This window comes from Sesamum indicum, linkage group LG12, assembly GCF_026168435.1.
Source record: "Sesamum indicum cultivar Baizhima isolate 11 linkage group LG12, ASM2616843v1, whole genome shotgun sequence".
NCBI lineage: Eukaryota > Viridiplantae > Streptophyta > Magnoliopsida > Lamiales > Pedaliaceae > Sesamum > Sesamum indicum.
Window position 1 is genome coordinate 4,317,857 of NC_142668.1, and position 21,936 is coordinate 4,339,792.

At 40.6% G+C, this 21,936-nt stretch overlaps 1 protein-coding gene across 20 annotated transcripts in view; it reads right to left on the reverse strand.

Annotated features, from left to right (window-relative positions):
* LOC105179353 (protein CASP) overlaps nt 1-14,311 on the reverse strand; it is a 70,810-nt gene extending 56,499 nt beyond the window's left edge. For 4 of the 20 annotated variants that reach the window (XR_016062982.1, XR_016062981.1, XM_011102949.3 and 1 more), the window contains exons 1-6: nt 14,066-14,305; nt 13,484-13,844; nt 12,956-13,094; nt 11,653-11,831; nt 11,020-11,166; nt 7,399-7,454 (exon numbers count right to left, since the gene is read on the reverse strand). Coding sequence is in view for 13 of the 20 variants with exons in the window: in XM_011102949.3 (XP_011101251.1) it covers nt 7,399-7,454; nt 11,020-11,166; nt 11,653-11,831; nt 12,956-13,049 (476 nt within the window). In the remaining 7 variants the exon portion in view is untranslated. The other 16 variants (XM_088875932.1, XM_088875931.1, XR_016062983.1 and 13 more) reach the window with 15 other exon arrangements.
* Nucleotides 14,312-21,936: the final 7,625 nt, after the last annotated feature.

Here is a 21,936-nt window from a genome sequence, read left to right on the forward strand (position 1 = left end):
AAGGGATTTTGATCGGAGCAAACCTTGCAGAAACTTGAAGGAAAGTCGTAAAAGAGCGATTCCAAGGTGAGGCACTCTAAAGAGAAAACTTTCTAGAGAGAACGTTCTTGAGAGCTCTTTCTTTTTTTTGGGTGAAATGTAAGTTTCATTAATCTAAGAATAATATTTACAGTGTACTCCGGGCATACCCGTAGAGATACAAAAGCCCACGCTAAAGATAAAGAACAATCAAACCGTGTGGGAAAAGTGTCCAAAGGACCCTATACAATGTAACCTTGACTAAATTAATAAGCCTCTCGGGACAGGGCATTGAGCCCTCGAAGATGACTTCGTTGCGATACTTACAAAGTGTGTACACAATGCATGCCAAAGCGAAGTGTCGCGTTTTGTTCTGCACGGAGGAACCTGTTTTCTCCTTCTTGATGTCTGGCCAAAAGGGTATCGTGGCATTCCGAAACAAGTGATTTCCATAGGGTAGACCTTGGCATGTCTCTTGCAAGTGCCCAAATCTGTTGCAGGCTATGTAGAATTTGGGGGTGAATTCGTAAACCACCGGCTCCTTTCGGGTTATGCCATTTGGCATAACAAACTCCACTTCGTCGATGAGTTTCTTTGATGCATCGACCTCAACCAGAATTCGGGCATACGAGACCCGTTTCATCTTCATAGTCAAAGAGTCCATGGCAATGGGAGTGCCAGGTCTCGAGCCAATTTTGCCAAGGGTATTCGGATGCCAACATTCGACGGGCAGCAATGGAAGTGTGGCCCATACCCTTGTGAGACTGATGTCGTCCTCCTTGAACTCGAAGCATGCCAGCATATGCTTCAAAGAAACGGCCGTCCGCAGACGAAGTATGGACCATCGACCAGAATATGTTGGTTGTCCTCCTCCCGTGCGAAACGAAAAATCAACCAACCACTCTCGTGTTGCTGGAAGCTGGATCCCCATGAATGGGACAGTGCACAAATTGCCTTGAGTCCGAGAAATTCGCCAACGAGGCAGAACCCCAATTTGGTTCAGACGTCTAGTAGGTCGTCGGAACCCAAAGTGAGAAAACCATCATCTACTGCGAATTTGTTGAGCTTGTTTTCAGCAGTGAGTCTACGGTTGGCGCTGAAAAGACCTGCGAAAGAGACCGATTTCTTCTCGGCATTTTCGATCACCGGTAGTTTTTCCTCTGGTCAGTTGTCGATTGCGTTTGCTGCAACATTCTTTGTGATATGGGAGGGAGTGGCCTCCATATCAGAAATTAATTCAGTAAAATCCAAGGAACTGACCTTGCCGGCAGTGGTGGTGGCGCTCGATTGCTGGTCGGCTGGTTTGGTGGGCGGATGATAGACTGTTGCAGCAACAGTATTAGCAGTTTTGGCTGTAGCCGATGACCGGCCGGAGGACTGGCCAGAAGCAACATTTGCAGCAGTTTCATTGGCTTCTTGTTTTTTGCTATAGCTGGTTTTTGAGACAGATGGGGGTGTGCAGCAGTGGCAAAAGTTGCTGCAGAAAAATGCAGCACCAAAACAGGAAAGTGCTGCAAAAAACAACAGGTAGGCAGGGAAAGTGCAGGCTTTGCAGTGCAGCAGGCAGTTTTAGTTGCTACCTACCTACCTCCGGGCAGCTTGGTTTGGTTGGCAAAAATGGTGAAAAAATGCACAGCAATAGCAGCAAAATGATGGCAAAACAAACAGCAACACGGTGGCAAGCTTCAGCCCGTGCAAATGGCTGCAAATTGCAACAAAATTTAAGCCCGTGTGCAGATGAGTTTGGCCTGAGAAAATGGTGGATAAATGCCCAGTTGCAGCAGCAAAACAGTGGCAAAAACGCACAGCAACAGTAGCAAAACGATGGCAAGCTGCAGCCTGTGCAAATGGCTGCAAATTGCAGCAAAATTTCGGCCAAAAAAGCAGCAAAAACAGCAAAAAGCAGCAGAAACTATTTTACAACTTCGGTGGGGGCTTTTCAGCCGGCAAGACAACTTCAAAACCCAAAACCGTTCGGTAGAAACGATGAGCAACCGAAGGGCAAACGTTTAATCGGTCCGGAATTTGCAGAAACTTGTAGAAGAGACATGGAAGATTAAAACAAAGATGAGGCACTCTAGAGAGAAAACTTTCTAGAGAGAGAATCCTCTTGACCTCACTACTGAGAGGTCTTTCTTTTTTTTGGGTGAAATGTAAGTTTAATTCATCCAAGAATATTTATAGTGTACTCCGGGCAATACTCGGAGAGATACAAAAGCCCACGCTAAAGATTAAGAAACAATCAAACCGTGTGGGAAAAGTGTCCAAAGTACCCTATACAATGTAACCTTGACTAAAATAATAAGCCTCTCGGGACAGGGCGTTGAGCCTTCGAAGATGACTTCGTTACGATGCCTTCAAAGTGTGTACACCGTGCATGCCAAAGCGAGGTGTCGCGCTTTATTTTGCACGGAGGAACCTGTTTTCTCCTTCTTGCATTTGACCGCACTTTGAAGGGTTGACATAGTCCGATTAATGCCAAACCAGTGTCGGATGCATGACCAAACGAAGTTGCTGAACGGGCACTCAAAAAAAAGGTGCTTGGTCGATTCCTTGGTGTTGATGCATAGTGAGCACAAATCCTCCTCTTGGAGGAACCCAAGTCTGTCCCTCGTAGCTAGTCTACCACGCAAGCCAAGCCACAAGATAAATGAGTATTTCGGCGGGATAAAAGCCTTCCAAATAGTCGCTTTCCAGGTTGCCTCGCAAGTTTCGGCCTGAAGTACTTATAAGCTTTTGACGTTTGGAGACCCTTTAGGTAGACCATCTCGTCATTGTTCAATAGCTGCCTCCGACGATTCAAATTCAGTGACCACCCTGTTGCGAATTTCGGCAAGCCGTTGAAGGAGTGGAGAATCCCCCTTCTTCTGTTGTCAGTCCCAGATTGATGCATCTCTAAGGTAGACACCATTGACCCACGGCACCCACAATGTATCTGCCTTGCGGTGGATGTTCCATAATACACGAGCAAGTAGAGCCACGTTCCAAGACTGTATGTGCCGAATACCGAGTCCACCTTCCTTGAGATGGCAGATTTCCTCCCAAGCGATCGGTGCCCTCCTAAAGTTCCATAGAAAATTCCTGCAAAGTCGGTGGATTTTCTCGATGACCGCCGCTGGACGTGGAAAAACTTGGAGCCAATAGCACTCCACCCCCTGAATAACTGAACGGATAAGTTTCAGTCGGCCTGCATAAGATAAGGATTTGCCCGCCACTTCGAAATGCAGTTGGCAATTTGATCCACAAGCGGTGAGTACTTGGTGACCGAAAGCCGCTGTGCTTCTAGTGGAATGCCAAGGTATCTGACCGGCATCTCACCTCTCACAAATTTCGTTCGAGCGAGAATGCCGTCAAGCTCCTTATTTTGAATGCCCGCTGTGAAAATGATTGACTTAGAGGTATTGACGATGAGGTCAAATGCGTCCCTGAACACTTGGAGACATTCCATCAAGATATAGATAGATGGAAGGTCGCCACAGGAGAAAAGCATGAGGTCGTCGGCAAGAGTTCAGGGACGCATCCGCATCTTCCATCTATCCACATCTCCCGTGGCGACCTTCCATCTATCCACATCTTAATGGAATATCTCCAAGAGTTCAGGGACGCATCCGGCCTCACCGTCAATACCTCTAAGTCAAGCATTTTCACAACGGGCATTCAAAATAAGGAGCTTGATGGGATTCTCACTCGGACGGAATTTGCGAGAGGTGAGATGCCGGTCAGATACCTAGGCATTCCACTAGAGGCACCGCGACTTTCGGTCACCAAGTACTCACCGTTTGTGGATCAAATTGCCAACTGCATTTCAAAGTGGACGGGCAAATCCTTATCTTATGCAGGCCGACTGGAACTTATCCGTTCAGTTATTCAGGGGGTGGAGTGCTATTGGCTCCAAGTTTTCCCACTTCCAGCGGCGGTCAACGAGAAAATCCACCGACTTTACAGGAATTTTCTATAGAACTCTAGGAGGGCACCGATCGCTTGGGAAGAAAATCTGTCATCCCAAGGAAGGTGGACTCGGTATTCGGCACATACAGTCTTAGAACGTGGCTCTACTTGCTCGTGTATTATGGAACATCCACCGCAAAGCAGACACGTGGGTGTCCTAGGTCAACGGTGTCTACCTTAGAGATGCATCAATCTGGGACTGACAACCGAAGAAGGGGGATTCTCCACTCCATCAATGGCTTGCCGAAATCCGCAACAGAGTGGTCACTGAATTTGGATCTTCGGAGGCAGCTATTGAACAATGACGAGATAGCCTACCCCAAAGGGTCTCCAAACGTCAAAAGCTTATGAGTACTTCAGAACGAAACTTGCGAGGCAGCCTTGGAAAGCGGCTATTTGGAAGGCTTTTATCCCGCCGAAGTACTCATTTATTTTGTGGCTTGGCTTGCGCGGTAGACTAGCTATGAGGGACAGACTTGGGTTCCTCCAAGAGGAGGATTTGTGCTCACTATGCATCAACACCAAGGAATCGGCCAAGCACCTTATCTTTGAGTGCCCGTGCAGCAACTTCGTTTGGTCACGCATCCAACACTGGCTTGGCATTAATCGGAGTATGTCAACCCTTCAAAGTGCGGTCAAGTGGCTCAAGAAGGAGAAAACAGGTTCCTCCGTGCATAACAAAGCGCGACACCTCGCTTTGGCATGCACGGTGTACACACTTTGGAGACATCGCAATGAAGTCATCTTCAAGGGCTCAACGCCCTGTCCCGAGAGGCTTATTGTTTTAGTCAAGGTTACATTGTATAGGGTACTTTGGACACTTTTCCCACACGGTTTGATTGTTTCTTAATCTTTAGCGTGGGTTTTTGTATCTCTCCGGGTATTGCCCGGAGTACACTGTAAATATTTTTGGATGAATTAAACTTACATTTCACCCAAAAAAAAGAAACACCTCTCAGTAGTGAGGTCAAGAGGATTCTCTCTCTAGAAAGTTTTCTCTCTAAAGTGCCTCATCTTTGTTTTAATCTTCCATGTCTTTTCTTCAAGTTTCTGCAAATTCCGGACCGAATAAACGTTTTTCCTTCGATTGCTCATCGTTTCTACCGAACGGTTTTGGGTTTTGAAGTCGTCTTGCCAGCTGAAAAGCCCCCACCGAAGTTGTAAAATAGTTTCTGCTGCTTTCTGCTGTTTTTGCTGCTTGTTTGGGCGAAATTCTGCTGCAATTTGCAGCCAGTTGCACAGGCTGCAGCTTGCCATCGTTTTGCTGCTGTTGCTGTGCGTTTTTGCCACTGTTTTCCTGCTGCAGCTGGGCATTTCTCCACTATTTTCTCAGGCCAAACTCAGCTGCACACGGGCTTAAATTCTGTTGCAATTTGCAGCCATTTGCACGGGCTGAAGCTTGCCACCATGTTGCTGCTGTTGCTGTTCGTTTTGCCATCATTTTGCTGCTATTGCGGTGCATTTTTCCACCATTTTTGCCGACCAAACCAAGCTGCCCGGACGTAGGTGGGACTTTTCCATTTCTGGCAGCAACTAAAACTGCCTGTTGCACTACAAAGCCTGCACTTTCCCTGCCTGCCTGCTGTTTTCTGCAATTTCTGCAGCACTTTCCTGTTTTGGTGCTGCATTTTTCTGCAGCAACTTCTGCCACTGCTGCACACCCCCATCTGTCTCAAAAACCAGCTATGGCAAAAAACAAGAAGCCAATGAAACTGCTGCAAATGCTGCTTCCGACCAGCCCTCCGACCGGTCATCGGCTACAGCCAAAACTGCTAATACTATTGCTGCAACAGTCCATCATCCGCCCACCAAACAGGCCGGCCAGCAACCGAGCGCCACCACCATTGCCGGCAAGGTCAGTTCCTTGGCTTTTACTGAATTCATTTCTGACATGGAGGCTACTCCCTCCCATATCACAAAGAATGTTGCAGCAAACGCAACCGACAACCGACCGAAGGAAAAACTGCCGATGATCGAAAATGCCAAGAAGAAATCGATCTCTTTCGCGGGTCTTTTTAGCGCCAACCGTAAACTCACTGCTAAAAACAAGCTCAACAAATTCGCAGTAGATGATGGTTCTCTCACTTTGGGTTCCGACGACCTACTAGACGTCTGAACCAAATTGGGGTTCTGCCTCATCGGCAAATTTTCCGAACTCAAGGCAATCTGTGCATTGTCCCATTCATGGGGAGCCAGCTTCCAGCAACATGAGAGTGGCTGGTTGATTTTTCGTTTCGCACGGGAGGAGGACAGCTAACATATTCTGGCGGGTGGTCCATACTTCGTCTGCGAACGGTCGTTCCTTTGAAGCATATGCCGGCATGCTTCGAGTTCAAGGAGGACGACATCAGTCTCACGCCGGTATGGGCCACACTTCCATTGCTGCCCTTCGAATGTTGGCATCCGAATACCCTTGGCAAAATTGGCTCGAGACCTGGCACTCCCATTGTCATGGACTCTTTGACTATGAAGATGGAACGGGTCTTGTATGCCCGTATTCTGGTTGAAGTCGATGCATCAAAGAAACTCATCGACGAAGTGGAGTTTGTTATGCCAAAGAAACTCATCAAAGAAACTCCCGTTTCACTGACGCCTTCTGGACCAAGCTATTCAAAATCCTAGGGTCCAAACTTTGTATGAGCTCGAACTATCATCCACAGTCCGATGGTCAGACAGAATGCTTTAATTCTATGTTGGAGGACTACCTTTGGCACTTTGTGCGAGGTACGCAGAAGGATTGGGTGAAGCTCTTGAATATCGCTCAGTTGTGCTTCAATGCTCAAAAAAGCTCTTCCACCAATAAGAGCGCTTTTGAAATCATCACTGGGCAACAGCCGCTCCTCCCTCACACTCTTCACACCCCACAAAGTGTGAAATCCCCTCTTGCTCGAAGTTTCTCTCAAGAATGGAAGCTAGATATTAATATCGCCAGATGATACTAGTACCCAAAAAGGGTCTTCTTTTGCTAAAGAAAAAGGGTCCTTCTGAAATCACTTGTTTGAGTTGGAGGTCAAATGAGAAGAGGTATATCCCAATTGCAAGCTGTTTTGAATACCTCATGTGGCAATTCCAGCAACAAGTTGGCTATGAGTTTTACAAATACATCTATAAGGTCCTATATGTTATGTCTTCTTCAAGATAGGAACAAGCTCGAGATTCAGAAAATTATGGCTGAATTTTACAAACAGGATACATCATCCAGCTTCTCCTTTCAAAAAGAGTGAAGTATGGCCTCCACCAGTCAAAAATACTATAATCATACAAATAATAGTTTACCAAACTATCACCACCGCAAAGGTGAAACTTCCGCAAAGGAAGATACAGATGTACATCTTATGCATTATGGTGATTCCTTCATATTAGCAGTCAGAAACACACAGAATATTAAAAATGAGAAACTCCTCACCGCATGAGATGAACGTAGAGCAATACCTTTTATTATGTCCACTTTCTTCGTTAGCTAATTGTAGCTGAGACTGCAAAAGACCCTGAAGGTAATAGAATAGTTAATTAAAAACATTTCGACTTGAAGCTTAGAATATCTAAACAGGCACACTTTAGGAGACAAAGACAGAGATTTTAGAACAGCTTGGTTGCACTTATTTTCGAGATATTCAATTTTTCTACAAGTGTGATTACCAAGGGCAGACAAAGAAAGTGCGAAGTAAACCCAGCCTTGAATGCAATTAGCGTGTGAAAGCCATGTGACACCATGAAAAAAGTATTCAGAGAGTACGTGGAAGGCAAATTTATTGCTGGTAAGTCCCGAATCTCCAAAACGGGTTGGTACAAGGAAGCAACATGCAGAAGGATTATCAGAGAGATAAGGTTAATATGATTAATTGAAGTTACAAAGTTGATTTCATCTGCCAAAAGTACATCAGTTTTATGTGCTTTCATGCAATGAAATCAGGATGTCATCATTGCACTGATAAACTAAACACTAACACTCTTATTTAATTTGCTTTTATAGTAAGCTCATCTTTCTTCACAGTCCACTATTGCCATTTCCCAGGATGTATTTGATGAATAATCTTAATGTTAAATACATTAAATATAAGTTGATCCATTGTAATTGATGATGCAACTAAATTCCCAAAGAGTCATCCCACATTAGATAGTAGCATTCTTCTACTCGACAGAGGGCTAAGTACATGAACCCAGTCTTTTTCGGAACCACGTTAGAAAATTCTAACTAACTTAGCTGCCAGTTATATGACCAGTGTGGCTAACATCACAAACAAGTTCAAAACTGAAATTTCTTAACAAATGGTAAAAAAGACATCTGACGGATTCACAATTTGTTAGCTGGAAAATCACCATAAGGCTTAATCCATCCAAAACCCAACTTGCTCAATAGTTCTAATGTTATAGGGAAGATTAATGTGGATTAACATAATCAAGGTTCAAAGATTTCAGTATGTATACTAAGTCAATGGTCTTTTTGATAGAAAAATATTAGTATTTTTCTTAATTAAGGGTGCCACAAACTGCAAAATAACAAGTTTTAAGCTTCTTATTTTTTATTTTTTATTTTTTTGTCCTTTTTCCTAGAGGAGAAGCATATGAATCTTGTCAGTATACAACTAAGAGACACCCACCGAACTCCAATTAAAAACCTGACTTGTGCATGGCTAAAGGCAAACTCTACACATCCTCACAGGATCAGACACATGAGATACTTTCAAAGCACATCCAAATATATACGCAGTGGACAACCTCCTATATGTTTCAACAATGTTAGCAGGCTAATAGCATTAACTAATTCCGCCATGGAGAAATCTTCAAGATACAAAGTTGTTTCGCCTTCTCTCTTTCGAGACGAGGAAGACGAGTTTGAGCTTGTTCGACTTCATCCATTAAAAGATTAACTTCTGATTGTTTCAAAGCTCTCTCCTCCTCTAAGATTACAGAAACAATAGAGTTAACAAACTACAACAAGAGGATGGCCCAATTAACTAATCTTTTAAAAAAGTTTAATGCAAAGTAGCCTGAATTGCTTAACTTGTGCCCTGGATGTAATAATAATGAAAAAAGCAAAAAACAAACAAAGCACTTTAACCTGATTGGGCACGAAGCTCAAACAACTGGCTTTGTGCAAATTCATGCAGTTTCCGCCTAGTGGAAACACTTTCTTGAGCTTACCGTAACTGATCTTGCAACATCCGTTCTCTGCCTCATTGCAAGGACAAAAAATGTTATTTCCAAACTAGGATAAAGAAATCATGTCCGCCTAGTAACATGGTATCTTTTCTTCCACCTTTTCTGGGGGAAATAATGTGCATACTCTTCTTAACACTGAGAAACCACCATAAAAGTAAAATGCCCTTGCAAGTTACAGTTAACATGGTACCATTCTTTTAGAACCTCCATTGTTTTCTGGTTCTCTTCAGCCATATTGCGTTGCTTAATGTCAACAATTTCTTTAACTTTTTCCTCCAGCTTAACCAACATCAAATACACAAATCAATACAGCATCAAGAAAATCATGACAGTTTATGCTGCTTGTATACATTTACAATATAACTGTAAGTTTCTTTGACAAATATCCAATATCAAAGAATACCATGAAAGCTCATACCACAATTGATATAGAAAGAATACAGGTTATGCATTATAGATACTGCACAAGGAGCCCATAAAGTGAGAATGATCTTGTAATTGGGAACATACAAAGGAAAAATAGATTTGTCATGCTCACAACTGATTTTTAATACCATTAGCATCTCAATAGATTCAGAGAGTAATTGATTAACTCCTCCAACCTATAATATCCAGGAAACTCAGTATTGGGATGTCATGCATTGAACTAGGTTCATAATCTTTACTACCTTCTGGGGTTAGCCATAAAATTGTCACAGTTAGCTCCATCTGAATTGAGGAATCAAAGGAAGTAGAGGGGGCAGCAGTTGTTCTTTGGTTTCATTAGGCAACAAGCATAATAAAATGGCTTACTTAAGGCAACAATTTCAAAATTTTCTCTTAAAATTAGATGGATGCAAAATTGGTGCTAGAGATATACTAAAATATGTTAAAAAATTCATTAGTAACAGGGTCTTTCACTTCTTCGAAAAAAATGATAGTATAAAGAAGAATCCTTCTTTTAGTCTCTTCACCATTCTAGAGTCATTCTGTATATGCTAAACCCCATGATGACTTTACTCAATCCTTTACTCTGTTTCGAGAACCATCTTCCACTCCCAATCAATCAAGTTTGGCTTTCATATTCTCAGTAAAACTTTCAGAACCTATCAAGATCCTATTATTTCTCTGCAAAAGTACAACACAATGATGTAATTCTTAATCAAGAAAATAAGTAGCTTCTTGGGGGTCAAAAGAACTGAACTATGCAAGCATAAGATAAGACAATATAGTCCAAGCAAAAACAGAGGATGCAGAAACTGATGATGGTTCACTGGACGAGGACCTCCAGATTGATAGTTGAAACCAAACATAGATTCCTATATAGGAGCCTCTTTGCTGAAGATGTTGATAACTGTCTGTTGCTATTAATTTTGGAGGAGTTAATGCTTCATCATCAAATCTCTATGTGCATATCTCTTCGGTTGCAATTTTGGTTGCTTTCCAATTGCTCTCAGTCAGTGTCGAACTCCAAATGTTTCTAGGAGATGGTCTCCTCGTTTTTGTCTATTTTGGAAAGCTTTGAGAGGTGAAAAGTTGGGCCCGATGCTTCGAGCAAATTGCAAGAAACTTTTTGACATGCTGCATTATCGTCTCCAACTTATTTTGTTTTTTGACAGTATACCAAGGAAACTATTTTGTAATGGAGTAGTACTCCTTATTTATGCTTTATTGATGCTTTTTCATTGTAAGGGAGTAGTATATCCTTTATGGTTTCCAGGCGATACTTGGGAGTTAGAACTCCCCGTTGTATTTGGTCTCTTTTTGGTTTCATTTTAGAAGGGACGGGGGCCCCAAAAAGCTTCCCCACCTCCGGGTGGTTTAATTTATAAAAAGAAGACAATAGAGTCCAAGTATAGTTGATTAAAGCAAGAGGCAAAAAGTTGTCGACCAACGCATAGAGATAATTACCTGTTGTTCCAACTGGCGGGTGCGTTCTTCAAGTCTTCTTATTGTTGCCTGTTGATTTTTCAGATATGTTGATTCAGTGCGGAATTCTTCAAGCTCAACCTTCATCTTTCTGTTTTCAGACTCCAGTTCAGACAGTTTGGCATCCTCCTACACAAAGAGAGAAAAAGATATAAACACGAAAAAGCAAAAACACATGTGACTAGGACGGATCAAAGGTTCATGAGGTCCATATGAACAACACCAGGAAGCAGGCATTTCCAGTGAACAGGCATGGACACCATGATAGACATTCTTAAAATATGGAGCATTCATATAAAATGTACATACATTTATGGCTACCCAAAACCATTGGAATCATAAGGGCCCTATGCAAATTGCAACATTTAAACTCAAAAGAGCTTCCTAGATGATGACACTATGATCCAAAGTTTCAAAGATCAATAAAGTCCAGCCTAAATATTTGCTGACACTAACTCATAGATCTCATATTTAGCACAAAGTGGGAATTAGATCATTGTGATTTCATAAGACAAAGTAAGCTCATTCATCAAGCAGGATAAAAGAATTAAATCAGGAGCAACTCACAAAAAGGACAAATATTTTTAAAGCACAGCTCATGGAAAGGGTACTTACTGCAATTGAAGTAAGAACAGGGTAAGGATCTGGTGCTTCATAAAGTTTCTGGTAAATGTTAAGACAAGCATTTTCTCCAAATTTGGCTCTCTTGGTAAGCTTATCAACCTCTTCTTGATAACCCTTAAGTAAAGAGTTGAACAACACTAACTTTTCTTCATTTGAAGCCTTTTTGAAGTCTGTTACATTTTCAAAATGGAGATGAATAGCGTCAGATGATTTATCCATAATCTTCAACAATGGCAAGATGATTATAGAAGCATAAGATATAGGGAAAATGTTTTGGAGGTCAGCAGCTAAGAGACCACAGCATGAAGAAAAAGAATCTCATACAGGAACCACAAAAGAAGTTCCTCTAGTGCTCTCCGCAAGCTTCCTACGGTTTTTCTGGCTGTTCTCCTGATTTTCTACAATTCTAAGCCCTTGTTCATCCAGGATGGTCCTTTCTTTCTCTAAATCAAAATCTGGAAGGACTGAAATAACATATTTAGTAATGCAAACAACAAACCTTTTCTTTTCTTTTTCTGTTGTGACCCTAACAGATGTACACTGAATCTCTTTACATTGCCATCCTATCAAAGAATAAATGCAACATAAAAGTCTTCACAAATCATGGATACTTTATTTCAAAGATCATCTTAAAGGCAACTTCTAGATTAATCAGCATCTCCAGTTTAATTCAAGCTGCAAGACAGCAGTTGATCAATATTGTTGACTATGTCGACAACGTTAAGAAAACAGAGAAACGGATAAAATCTCAAACTAATCTAAGATTTGATAATATGAGCTAATGTAATGAAAACAATATAACCATCTAACTTCATCACTAATGCAATGTAAAATTGTTGTGGCAAATGACTACTATAAGGGTGGAAGGAAATAAAATATCCATCAACTTGACGGAAAGAAAGCAATTGTAAACCAAAAATAAAGGGCAAACTTGACATAACGCAAGTTGGATATGGGCTGGATCACTTATCAGACTTCATGAGATCTGATAAGTTATCACACAAATAATCCAAATAGTGTCTGGCCCGTCCAATAAACTCGGGCTGTAGTATTGCAAAGGAAACGCATGATTAGACTGGTTGGATGGGTCTATCCAGCCCAATCACACTTTGTAATGGACCTAAGTACATGCCAGAAGTACACAGTAAAATATGCAGCAATATAACTAGATTTGCAGTCAATGATCAGTTAAGGTACTATCCTAGCACATAAACTAAGAAACATATCAAGAAGTAAGTAGATAATAATAGAAAATTGTAAGGAAAAAAAAAAAAAGAAATTGTGTGAATAGTACCTTTCCAGAAAGTAGCGACTGCAGATACTGGGGTAGTGGATGATGATGAATTGGACTTTTCTCTCTCTGATCCTCCTCCTTGTGACCCTTCCATTGTTGCTCTTAATGTTTCACGACTCTCACCCTTCACTTTTATTTACTGCATTCAAATATTAGATACCTCTAAGTCAAAGAGTTGTAATCCTTTAAAATATCTCTACAAAATACAAGTAGAACACAACAACAAAGATGTTTACAGTTTTAACTTAACAAATCAAACACAACCTAGCAGGTAGAGAATTACATCAAATTAGTTAATTAATAAACTTGTTGGATTTTCTTATTCTTGTGCACAGGATCGATCTCACCCTGCACCTTCCGGCTTGTGAAATTTCTATTGGTAATCACAAAGCAAATGAGAATCGAGAAAAGGTCATCCAACGCCCAAGAAAACAGAAAGGTGGTGGCAGAACTCCAAAGAAGAGGTAGAAACAAGAAACAAGAAACAAGAAGATGAAGGAAAGAAGTATAGGAGAAGAAAGCACATACCAGCAGTCGAGACGGGAGAGAATAAGAGGCCAGGTGCTCAGTGTAACACCAGGGCTTTTTTCCCTTTCTTTGGAAAACAAATGTCTAGATCACCAAGTTTCCAGTTATTCCTCTAGTCTCAATTGATTTGTAAGAGGAGCTTGGGTCCCCCCCACCCCATAGGAAAAATATATATAATTCTGGCAGATTTACCAGTTGTGCTCTTTCACAATAGACGACGTAATCAATGGACGGACCTTCCCCTGAACCTGTTTTTCCTGTCTTCTAATTATTTATTTAGATCTATAAATCCTACGTAAATACATGGCCATGGGGTTCGAAGTTAACCATTAACATTATTTACCAATGCGATGCCCAATACCTGTGTTCAAGAGGCGCATGTAAATACATAGATACAAGTATATATAACAGACAAGTTTCAGTTGAAAAATGCCGATTGCATATGCATGAATATTAATTCTTGAAGAAGCTCCTGATAAATTTTCGTTAAAATAATAAGATTGAAAAAATAAATTGAGAAAAACACCAAACAAAAGAAAGGGAAATTTCCGAATCGTACAAATTAGGTAATGATATGATAACCTGAGAGGAGCGGGCAGCGAGGCGACAGAGCAACGCCAACTGAAGAAGAAGAAGAAGAAGAAGAAATGGTTTGAAGTATTTGAGAGAGGAAGGTTCCTTCTCTTTTTGTGATCAGTAGGTAGGTTGCTGCTGCTAATTCTGTGATCTGGGATTTGGGATTATGCATTAAAGGGCAACCTGGAGCCCGGCAAGTAACGTTATGTGCTTAGTGAGATCTCTACTCTGTATTTTTCTGTGGGTCAAATCATTTGATATAGGATAGGAAATGTGTAAGAAATTCAAACCCCCCGCCCCCCCCCCCCCCCTCCCCCAAAAAAAATAATTAATAAAAATAAATTATCATTCTATATTTTTTAAAATAAAGTAAAAACGGTCCTGTCATGTTTGCTAAGTTACAAACAGAGGTTTTTTTTTTTTTTTGGTAAAATGCAAAACTTCCTCCTATGGTTTTGAAAAAAAGTAAAAAAAATCCCATTTCATAAGAAAATAGGGTAAATGCTCCATTGTATTTTCTAAGAGTTTGTTTGTGTAGGATATAAGGTGGGTACATAAGAAAAGTTGAAGTAAAAATGAATATATAAGGAAAATATTTTAATTGTTTGGTGTTAGACTAAGGACTAAGAATTAAAACATAGTGGAGGAGAGAGAGAGAGCTAATAAGACAAGAAACTGAAATTTTTCATTTTGGGAACTTCCTTGTTGACAACTCCTTTTAATTATGTTGCTCAACAACTATTGTTTTGTACTCTAACTAGATGAAAGAAAAGTGTCATACATCCTTTGATTTAGTACTAACATGCAACCCTATTCACTACTAGTTGGATCAGACTTCCCTTCTTTTAGTTCATATATGGGGCTGGTCTCTATGGCCTTCTTTTGGGCCTGGTTACTGGGTTTGAAGGTAGCCCAAGCTCAACAATGTATGCAAGCCTAGTTGTATCAATTCCCGGTCCATTGAAATCAGCCTTGTCCACAAGGCTAAAGTGTGGGAATTGGGCAATGAAATTCTCCAGCGGTTCCAAAGTGGCTTCTGCCTCAGTCTGCTCGTGCCATTGAACCAGAATTTCTTTAGTTCGCCTTAGATCTTTTGTGTAGAAACGAGAGTCCAGGATTTTAGATGGCACATCAGTCGGCAGGGTTTGTAGGACAGTTGAGGCTAAGGAGCAATTAGAGTCGGGGGATCTCCAAAGCATAGTTTGAGGAGTGACACATAGAAAACTAGATGGATTCTTATGGTTGTTGGTAGCTCAAATTCATAAGCAACCGCACCTATGTGGCGGAGGACACGAAATGGTCTGAAATACCTATTGTCGAGCTTTTGGTATGAGCAGCGCTCCACTAATTGCTGGCGATATTGCTGTAACTGTAGGTAGACCCAATCGCCCACTTCGAATTCCCTATTAGACCATTTTTTTTGTTTATTTTTGCTTAGTTTGTCATGCACTATCTTTCTTGTGTAGGTTTGAGCGAAGGACCTGAAGGATTCATTAGGGATGTTGAAGGGTTTTGTCAAGCGAACCTATATTTGAGTTTTTCGACGAGTAAGAAGGGAGGGATGGCGGGTTTTGCCATAGAGAGCTTGGAAAGGCGGCATGCCAATCGCACTGTGGAAGGAAGAGTCGTACCAATACTTCGCCAAAGGAAGAGTCGTACCAATACCTCGGTTTGTCCATCCGGCTGAGGATGATAAGCACTGTTGTCAGCTAATTTGGTGACCAAAATTTGGAACGATTCCCAACAGAATGGGCTAAGGAAAATGTTGCCGCGGTCACTGACAATCACCCTAGGTATGCCGTGTAAATGGTATATTTCTGTGAGAAAAGTCAAGGACAAGCTAACAACAGTGAAGTGTGTTGGAAGGGTGACGAAGTGTGCAAATTTGGTGAGGAGATCCACCACCACCTAAATTACCATTTTTTCAGATGACGAAGGCAAATGTGTGATAAAATCCATGGAGATTTCCTCCCAAACTTGGCTAGGAAGCGGCAGTGGTTAAAGAAGACCATAAGGTAATTAGGTGGAGTACTTGCATTGGTTACACACCACACATTTAACCACAATTTTCATAACGTCGTCCTTCATTTTTGGCTAATAGAGTTAGTTGCTAGTTTGGATATAGTAGCTTTGACACCCGAGTTACCTCCCAGTGGAACTTGACTATGAGCTTTGGGGTCAAATTAGACTCACATGGGATAAGCAGACAATGATTAAAATATAGGAGGCCATCTCGCAACAAATAACAGGGTTTGTGAGATATATGTTGGGACACCTGAGAGATAAAATCTTTTCCAAGCTGATGTTGAGCATAGGATTGGTGAATGGCAGTGAGAATATAAGGAAATGGAGCTGACTGCAAGGAAAGAAGGTATCCTTGATAATGCGTCAGCCATAATGTTTCCCTTTTCTATTTTGTAGTGTATCTCATAGTCATAGCCAATCAACTTTGAAAGTCACTTCTGTTGCTCAGGATTTTCTATAATTTTTGTCATTAATTTTCTTGATGCTTTTGTGATCCGTGTAAATGCTGAAAGGCCTACCTAACAGATATTGTTGCCATTTCTTGACAGCTTCGGTGATGGCATATAATCCCGGACGTAGGCCGAGGCAACAAACATTTAAGGCTCATCATTTTGCTAAACAAACAGAGAGGGTGGTTCTTTTGGGACATAACAGCACCCACTGCCACTTCCTGAGCATCCGTGGTGACACTAAAAGGAGCTGAGAAATTAGGCTACGCCAAAATCGTTGGAGAACAAGGGAGGCTTTCAGTCTTTCAAAGGCCAAGTTGTTGCAGAAGACCAAGCGAATGCCCGCGCTCTGAGAAAATCTGTGAGAGGGCCGGCGATGGTGGCATAGCCCCTCACAGACCGTTGGTATAAACCTGCCAAACTTAAGAAGGCACTCAAATCTATACTAGATTGAGGGGTGGGCCATGAGTGTATATTTTTTCTTTTTTTAGGTATTTTACTACGAAATACGAAAGAAATAAGAAATTTTCTTTTGCTAGATGTCAAAAATATAGTCAATAAAATAAAAGATTAAATGGATAAAGAAATAGTTGGTTCCATCGTTTCTATGTTTACTTCTTAAACGGTGAGGTCTTCTCTATACACTAGAGTCTTTACTTCATTTAATCAATATTTTTGGAAACCTGTATAGTTCACACCACACTCTTTGGCTCTATCCATGAATTAACCAGTGACAGGTCTTTCACAAGCAAACCAATTATACAATAACGGTATTTAATTGTGAAAGTTAGCGAGGTACTTGACCTCTGTAGTTCATTCTTGACTGAGTAAGAACTTTATTTTTATGTTTTTTTTTTTTTAATATCAACAAGATTTGCTCCGCTTAATGGATAACCATTTACTACAAATGGAGAATTGCTTCTCATCTTAAATTCAAGTGATTGGGTTTGCACTAATGGAGACCATAAACTTTATACATAACAGGGGGATCGATTTGCTTATCTTTAGATAGCGAATGAAGTTCCTTCTTCCATTCTATCTTATTCATTGGTGCTCATCATTCATACTGGAAAGTGATTTTCTTGCTTTTTTGGAATTTTTGTGCGTCAGGTTGCACTCCATGAACCGAAATAAGGTGCCCTAAGTAATCAATAGATAGCACACTGAAAGTGCATTTGGAGGACTTAGCAACTAATTAGTGAGTAGTGACTCCAATATCAAAGTAAATGTGAAAAGATTTTTTATCCAAGTAATATTGTAAACCAAGATACGTCAAAAAACGGATAACGAACCTTCAAACATAAGGTCGTAGCAAATTATTCATCGCCGATTGGAATGTCGAGGATGCATTTCTTAAGCCAAAGGGCATGACGAGAAATTTATAATGGCCATCAATGTCTCGGAAGGCCATTATGGGTATACTCTCCGAAAATATACGGATTTGGTGGTAGCCCGATCGTAAACCGATTTTAGAGAAAAATCAGACACCATGGAGCTCGTTAATAAGCTCATCCACCATAGCAATAGGAAATGATCCTTAATTGTGATAACATTAAGGGCGCGATAGTCGGGGCAAAATTGCTAAGAGTCGTTTGTCTTTCTGACAACAACATATGAGATGAATAAGGAATAGTACATGGATATACGAGGCCATCCTTCAATATTTTTTTCATCACTTCCTTTGGCATTGGGGGTAACGATATGGCCGAATGTTAATGGGGTTGGAGTGGGGTAGTAGGTGTATATGATGATCACGTGGGCGGCAAAGAATGAGAAGTGGAAAAATCTGCTTAATAATGTTGGACAACCTAGGCCAAGTCTGCGAGAAAGACATTGATGGTTGTAGAGTCAGTAGGTGAAAGAGTAGTTTGGCTGTTTGTGGAGGGTGTAGAAGGGCTTTAATGTGGATCACGACAATGACATGCAAGGAAGCAATGGAATCGATAGAAAGTAGCCGACATAGTTGATGGAAAGTGGTGGAGGAGATAACGGAATTGTCCCCTTTAATGGTGATCATAAAACCATGGTGGTGGAATTTCATAGATGGTAACTAAAATCCAAAATGAAGGACCCGAGGGATTGAAGCCATTGTACACCCAAGACGGCATCAACCATTCGAATAGGGATAAGGTAAATGGAATGGTGAAAGTCTGGTGCTAAATAACGAAATGAACAACCTCACAAATGTTGAAACAATATGAAGAGGTGTCGTTGCCAACCATTACAACAAACGATGGAATGGTATGAATGGAAAGTTGAAGGTGGTGAGCAACTCGTGGTTGAAGGATCTTGTCCAAGCTTCCCTAGTCAATGAGTACGGTGATAGGTAATCCCTTAATGTTGGCACAGACACGAAGAGTGGATGGAGAGAGGGAGCCAGAAATGGCACCTAAAGATAATTGAAAATGCTGGTGCAAAGGGAGAGAAGTTCAATTGAGCAATGGGACTTGAGGAGGATATGGGACACCGTGTCATGGAGATGTAGGATGTGGGTCATCATGAGGTAAAAATGATATCAGGTTCTGCCATTTCTTCCTCCCATAGAAGGAGGAGAAATTATTTAGCCTTGTACTGGTGCCCTAAATGGAATTTCTCATCACAGTTAAAACATAGGCCCTTGGCCCGTCTAGTTTACATTTCGGTTGGTAATAATCTATGAATGGGTAGTAGTGCGCGAGCCTGGGCTAGCGGAAGCGCGAAGTGTGGTGGGAGGGCAGGTAGTAATGCTAGTAACCGGGCTGTTGGGCGGCAAAAAGTAGGTGTAGCAGATGATAAAAGGCAAGCCAAGTATGATTGGTCAGCCAATTTCGACTCCAAAAGCTTTGCAAGGCCGATGGCTTTGGAGATATTACCTAAATGAAGGATAACCATTTTACGCTGAATATCTAGCAGAAAACCTGACAAAAAGCAATCACGATGGAGTCGGGAGAGAGACCCATGACTCTATTACATAGATGTTCAAACTCCAATTGATAATCCGTAATAGAACTCATATGCCTGACTTTGAAAAATCTTGGTGGTGGTTCTCATAAGACAATGGGCCAAAATGTAACTTCAGTGCGCTAAGAGAGTTTGGCCAAATGGTGAGAAGGTGGTTGTTATGCATCCTTTTAAACCATCTAGAGTGTTCCGGATCATATAACAAGAAACAAGTCGAAAGGCGTTGCTCGGTCGGTAGGAGTAGTAGGTGAAAAATTACTAAACTTGAAAAACCCAATGAAGTGGTTAGAGCCATCAAATCGAGACAGTTGTAGCTTTGGCGGCGAGGGTGGAGCATCAATTTATGTAGGTGTGGGCATTAAGGCAGGAGATGAAGGAGGAGTGACAAGATGCTTTGAGTTAGAAGAGGAGGTAACATTGGTAAGCTTGAGTTGAAGGTCAGTCATTGCGGCCAAGGTTGAATCATGCCTAGCATCCATGGTGGTGCGGAGGTCCTACACGATGGCCAGGACTGATGCCACCAAGTCTTGGATGAGTTGAAGCTCCGTTTGTGATTGTTTGGAAATAAAAGCACTAAGTTGTTAGACTAAGGGCCAAGAATTGAAACAGAGTGGGGGAGAGAGAGCTAATAAGACAAGAAACTAAAACTTTTCATTACTGAATTCCACTAAGCTCCTTGCTGACAACTCCTTTAATTCCGTTGCTCAACAACTATTGTTTTCTACTCTAGCTAGATGAAAGACAAGTGTCATACATCCTTTGATTTATACTAACATGCAACCCTATTCACTAGTACTTGGATCAGACTTCCCTTCTTTTAGTTCATATACTAGGTTGGCCTATGTGGCCATCTATTACGTCTGGTTACTGGGATTGAAGGTGGTCCAAGCCCAACAATGTGTACAGGCCATCATAATAAGGTTTTAAAAATTTTGATATACTAAAATTATTTTAGTATAATATAACTTATTTATTTTCTAATACAAAATGAAGAGAAAGGGTTAATCAGTAAAATTATAAAAATTTGTATTTTCTTCTCAATCTCTTTTTTTTCGTACCAAACAAGACAAAGTATTTGAGATTTAGTCCCATTCTAATTATATCAAACAACTTGAAGAAAAACTATTATTCTTTCCTTCCCTTAGCACTCTCCCAGGGAAGATCCATTCTACTTGATCATAAGCCTTACTAAGGTATAACTTAATGGCGACATGACCCACCGAACCCCAATACTTATGCGCTAAGTAGTGATTGACTTCATAAGAAACTAAGACATGATCAGTAATGAGTCTACCAGGTAAGAAGGTGGATTGGGTTTTAGAAATAATGGAAGAGACAAACGGTTTCAATTTGTTAGCTATCGCTTTAGAAGCTACTTTATAAGTAGTGTTGCAGAGGTAGATAGGACGAAAGTGGCTCATAGTTTCAGATTTGGGGCACTTAGGTATAAGTGTTGGAATGGGTGATCAAAAGTCAATTAGATTGATTGTTTTGAGAACCAGTCAAACAATTTTTATTTAAGTAATATTGTCCCGACGAATATGTTAAGTATTCGTCTTCGGCACATGTGTCTCTTTACCTGCAGAGTTGTTACAAATACATGGTATTTGCCATATTTTGATGCTGCGACGATATCGGTTTGATTCTCGCCACATTATTCGTAAGCCGAAAATAGAGATTTTTTAGGAGTTGACATATGTGGAAGAGCCAGCAAAGATTTTTCTGGATAGAAGCATAAGAAAATTGAGAAATAAGGACATACCGATGGCAAAAGTAAGATGGAGTCATCATTCTCCGAGAGAGTCGACTTGGGAGGTTGAGGAGCATATGATAGAAAAGTATCCCTATTTATTCCATTGAACGGGTAAGTTAGTTAAATTTCGGGATAAATTTTTTATTAGAAGGGGAGAATTGTGACGTCATTAAAATTTTTTACGTAATTGGGAGACTAATTGGTAATTATTAAAGAATTTAAAGTTAATTATAAATAAATTATACATTGAAATTGGGATATAATAAAACTTGAACGAATTACATTGAACTTCGTTATAATATTTGAAAGAAAATTATATTAATTAGGAAATTAAGAAGGATGTACTAGTAATTAAAATATAAAATATAAAAAAAAGAAAAAGAAAAAGAACAAGAAAAAGAAATAGAGGAAGAATGAAATGAGGAACTGGTGGCGCAAGACCACGTCGGTGCAAAGTCCCACCCAAGCTACCGCCTCACTCTCTCTCTCTCTCTCTATAATATAGTAATTTCATGGACAAAAGTAAAGGAAACTCAATTTCCAATTTCGACTTCGCTGCAGCTTCGAAACAGGTAAGAATTTGTTAAGTTCAAATTATTAGTAATTAGTATAATTATATTATTTAATTAGTGTCTTTACTAAATATAATTTATATTGAACAATGTACTATTTAACTAGAGTATTTTACAATTTTGGCTATTTAAATTAGT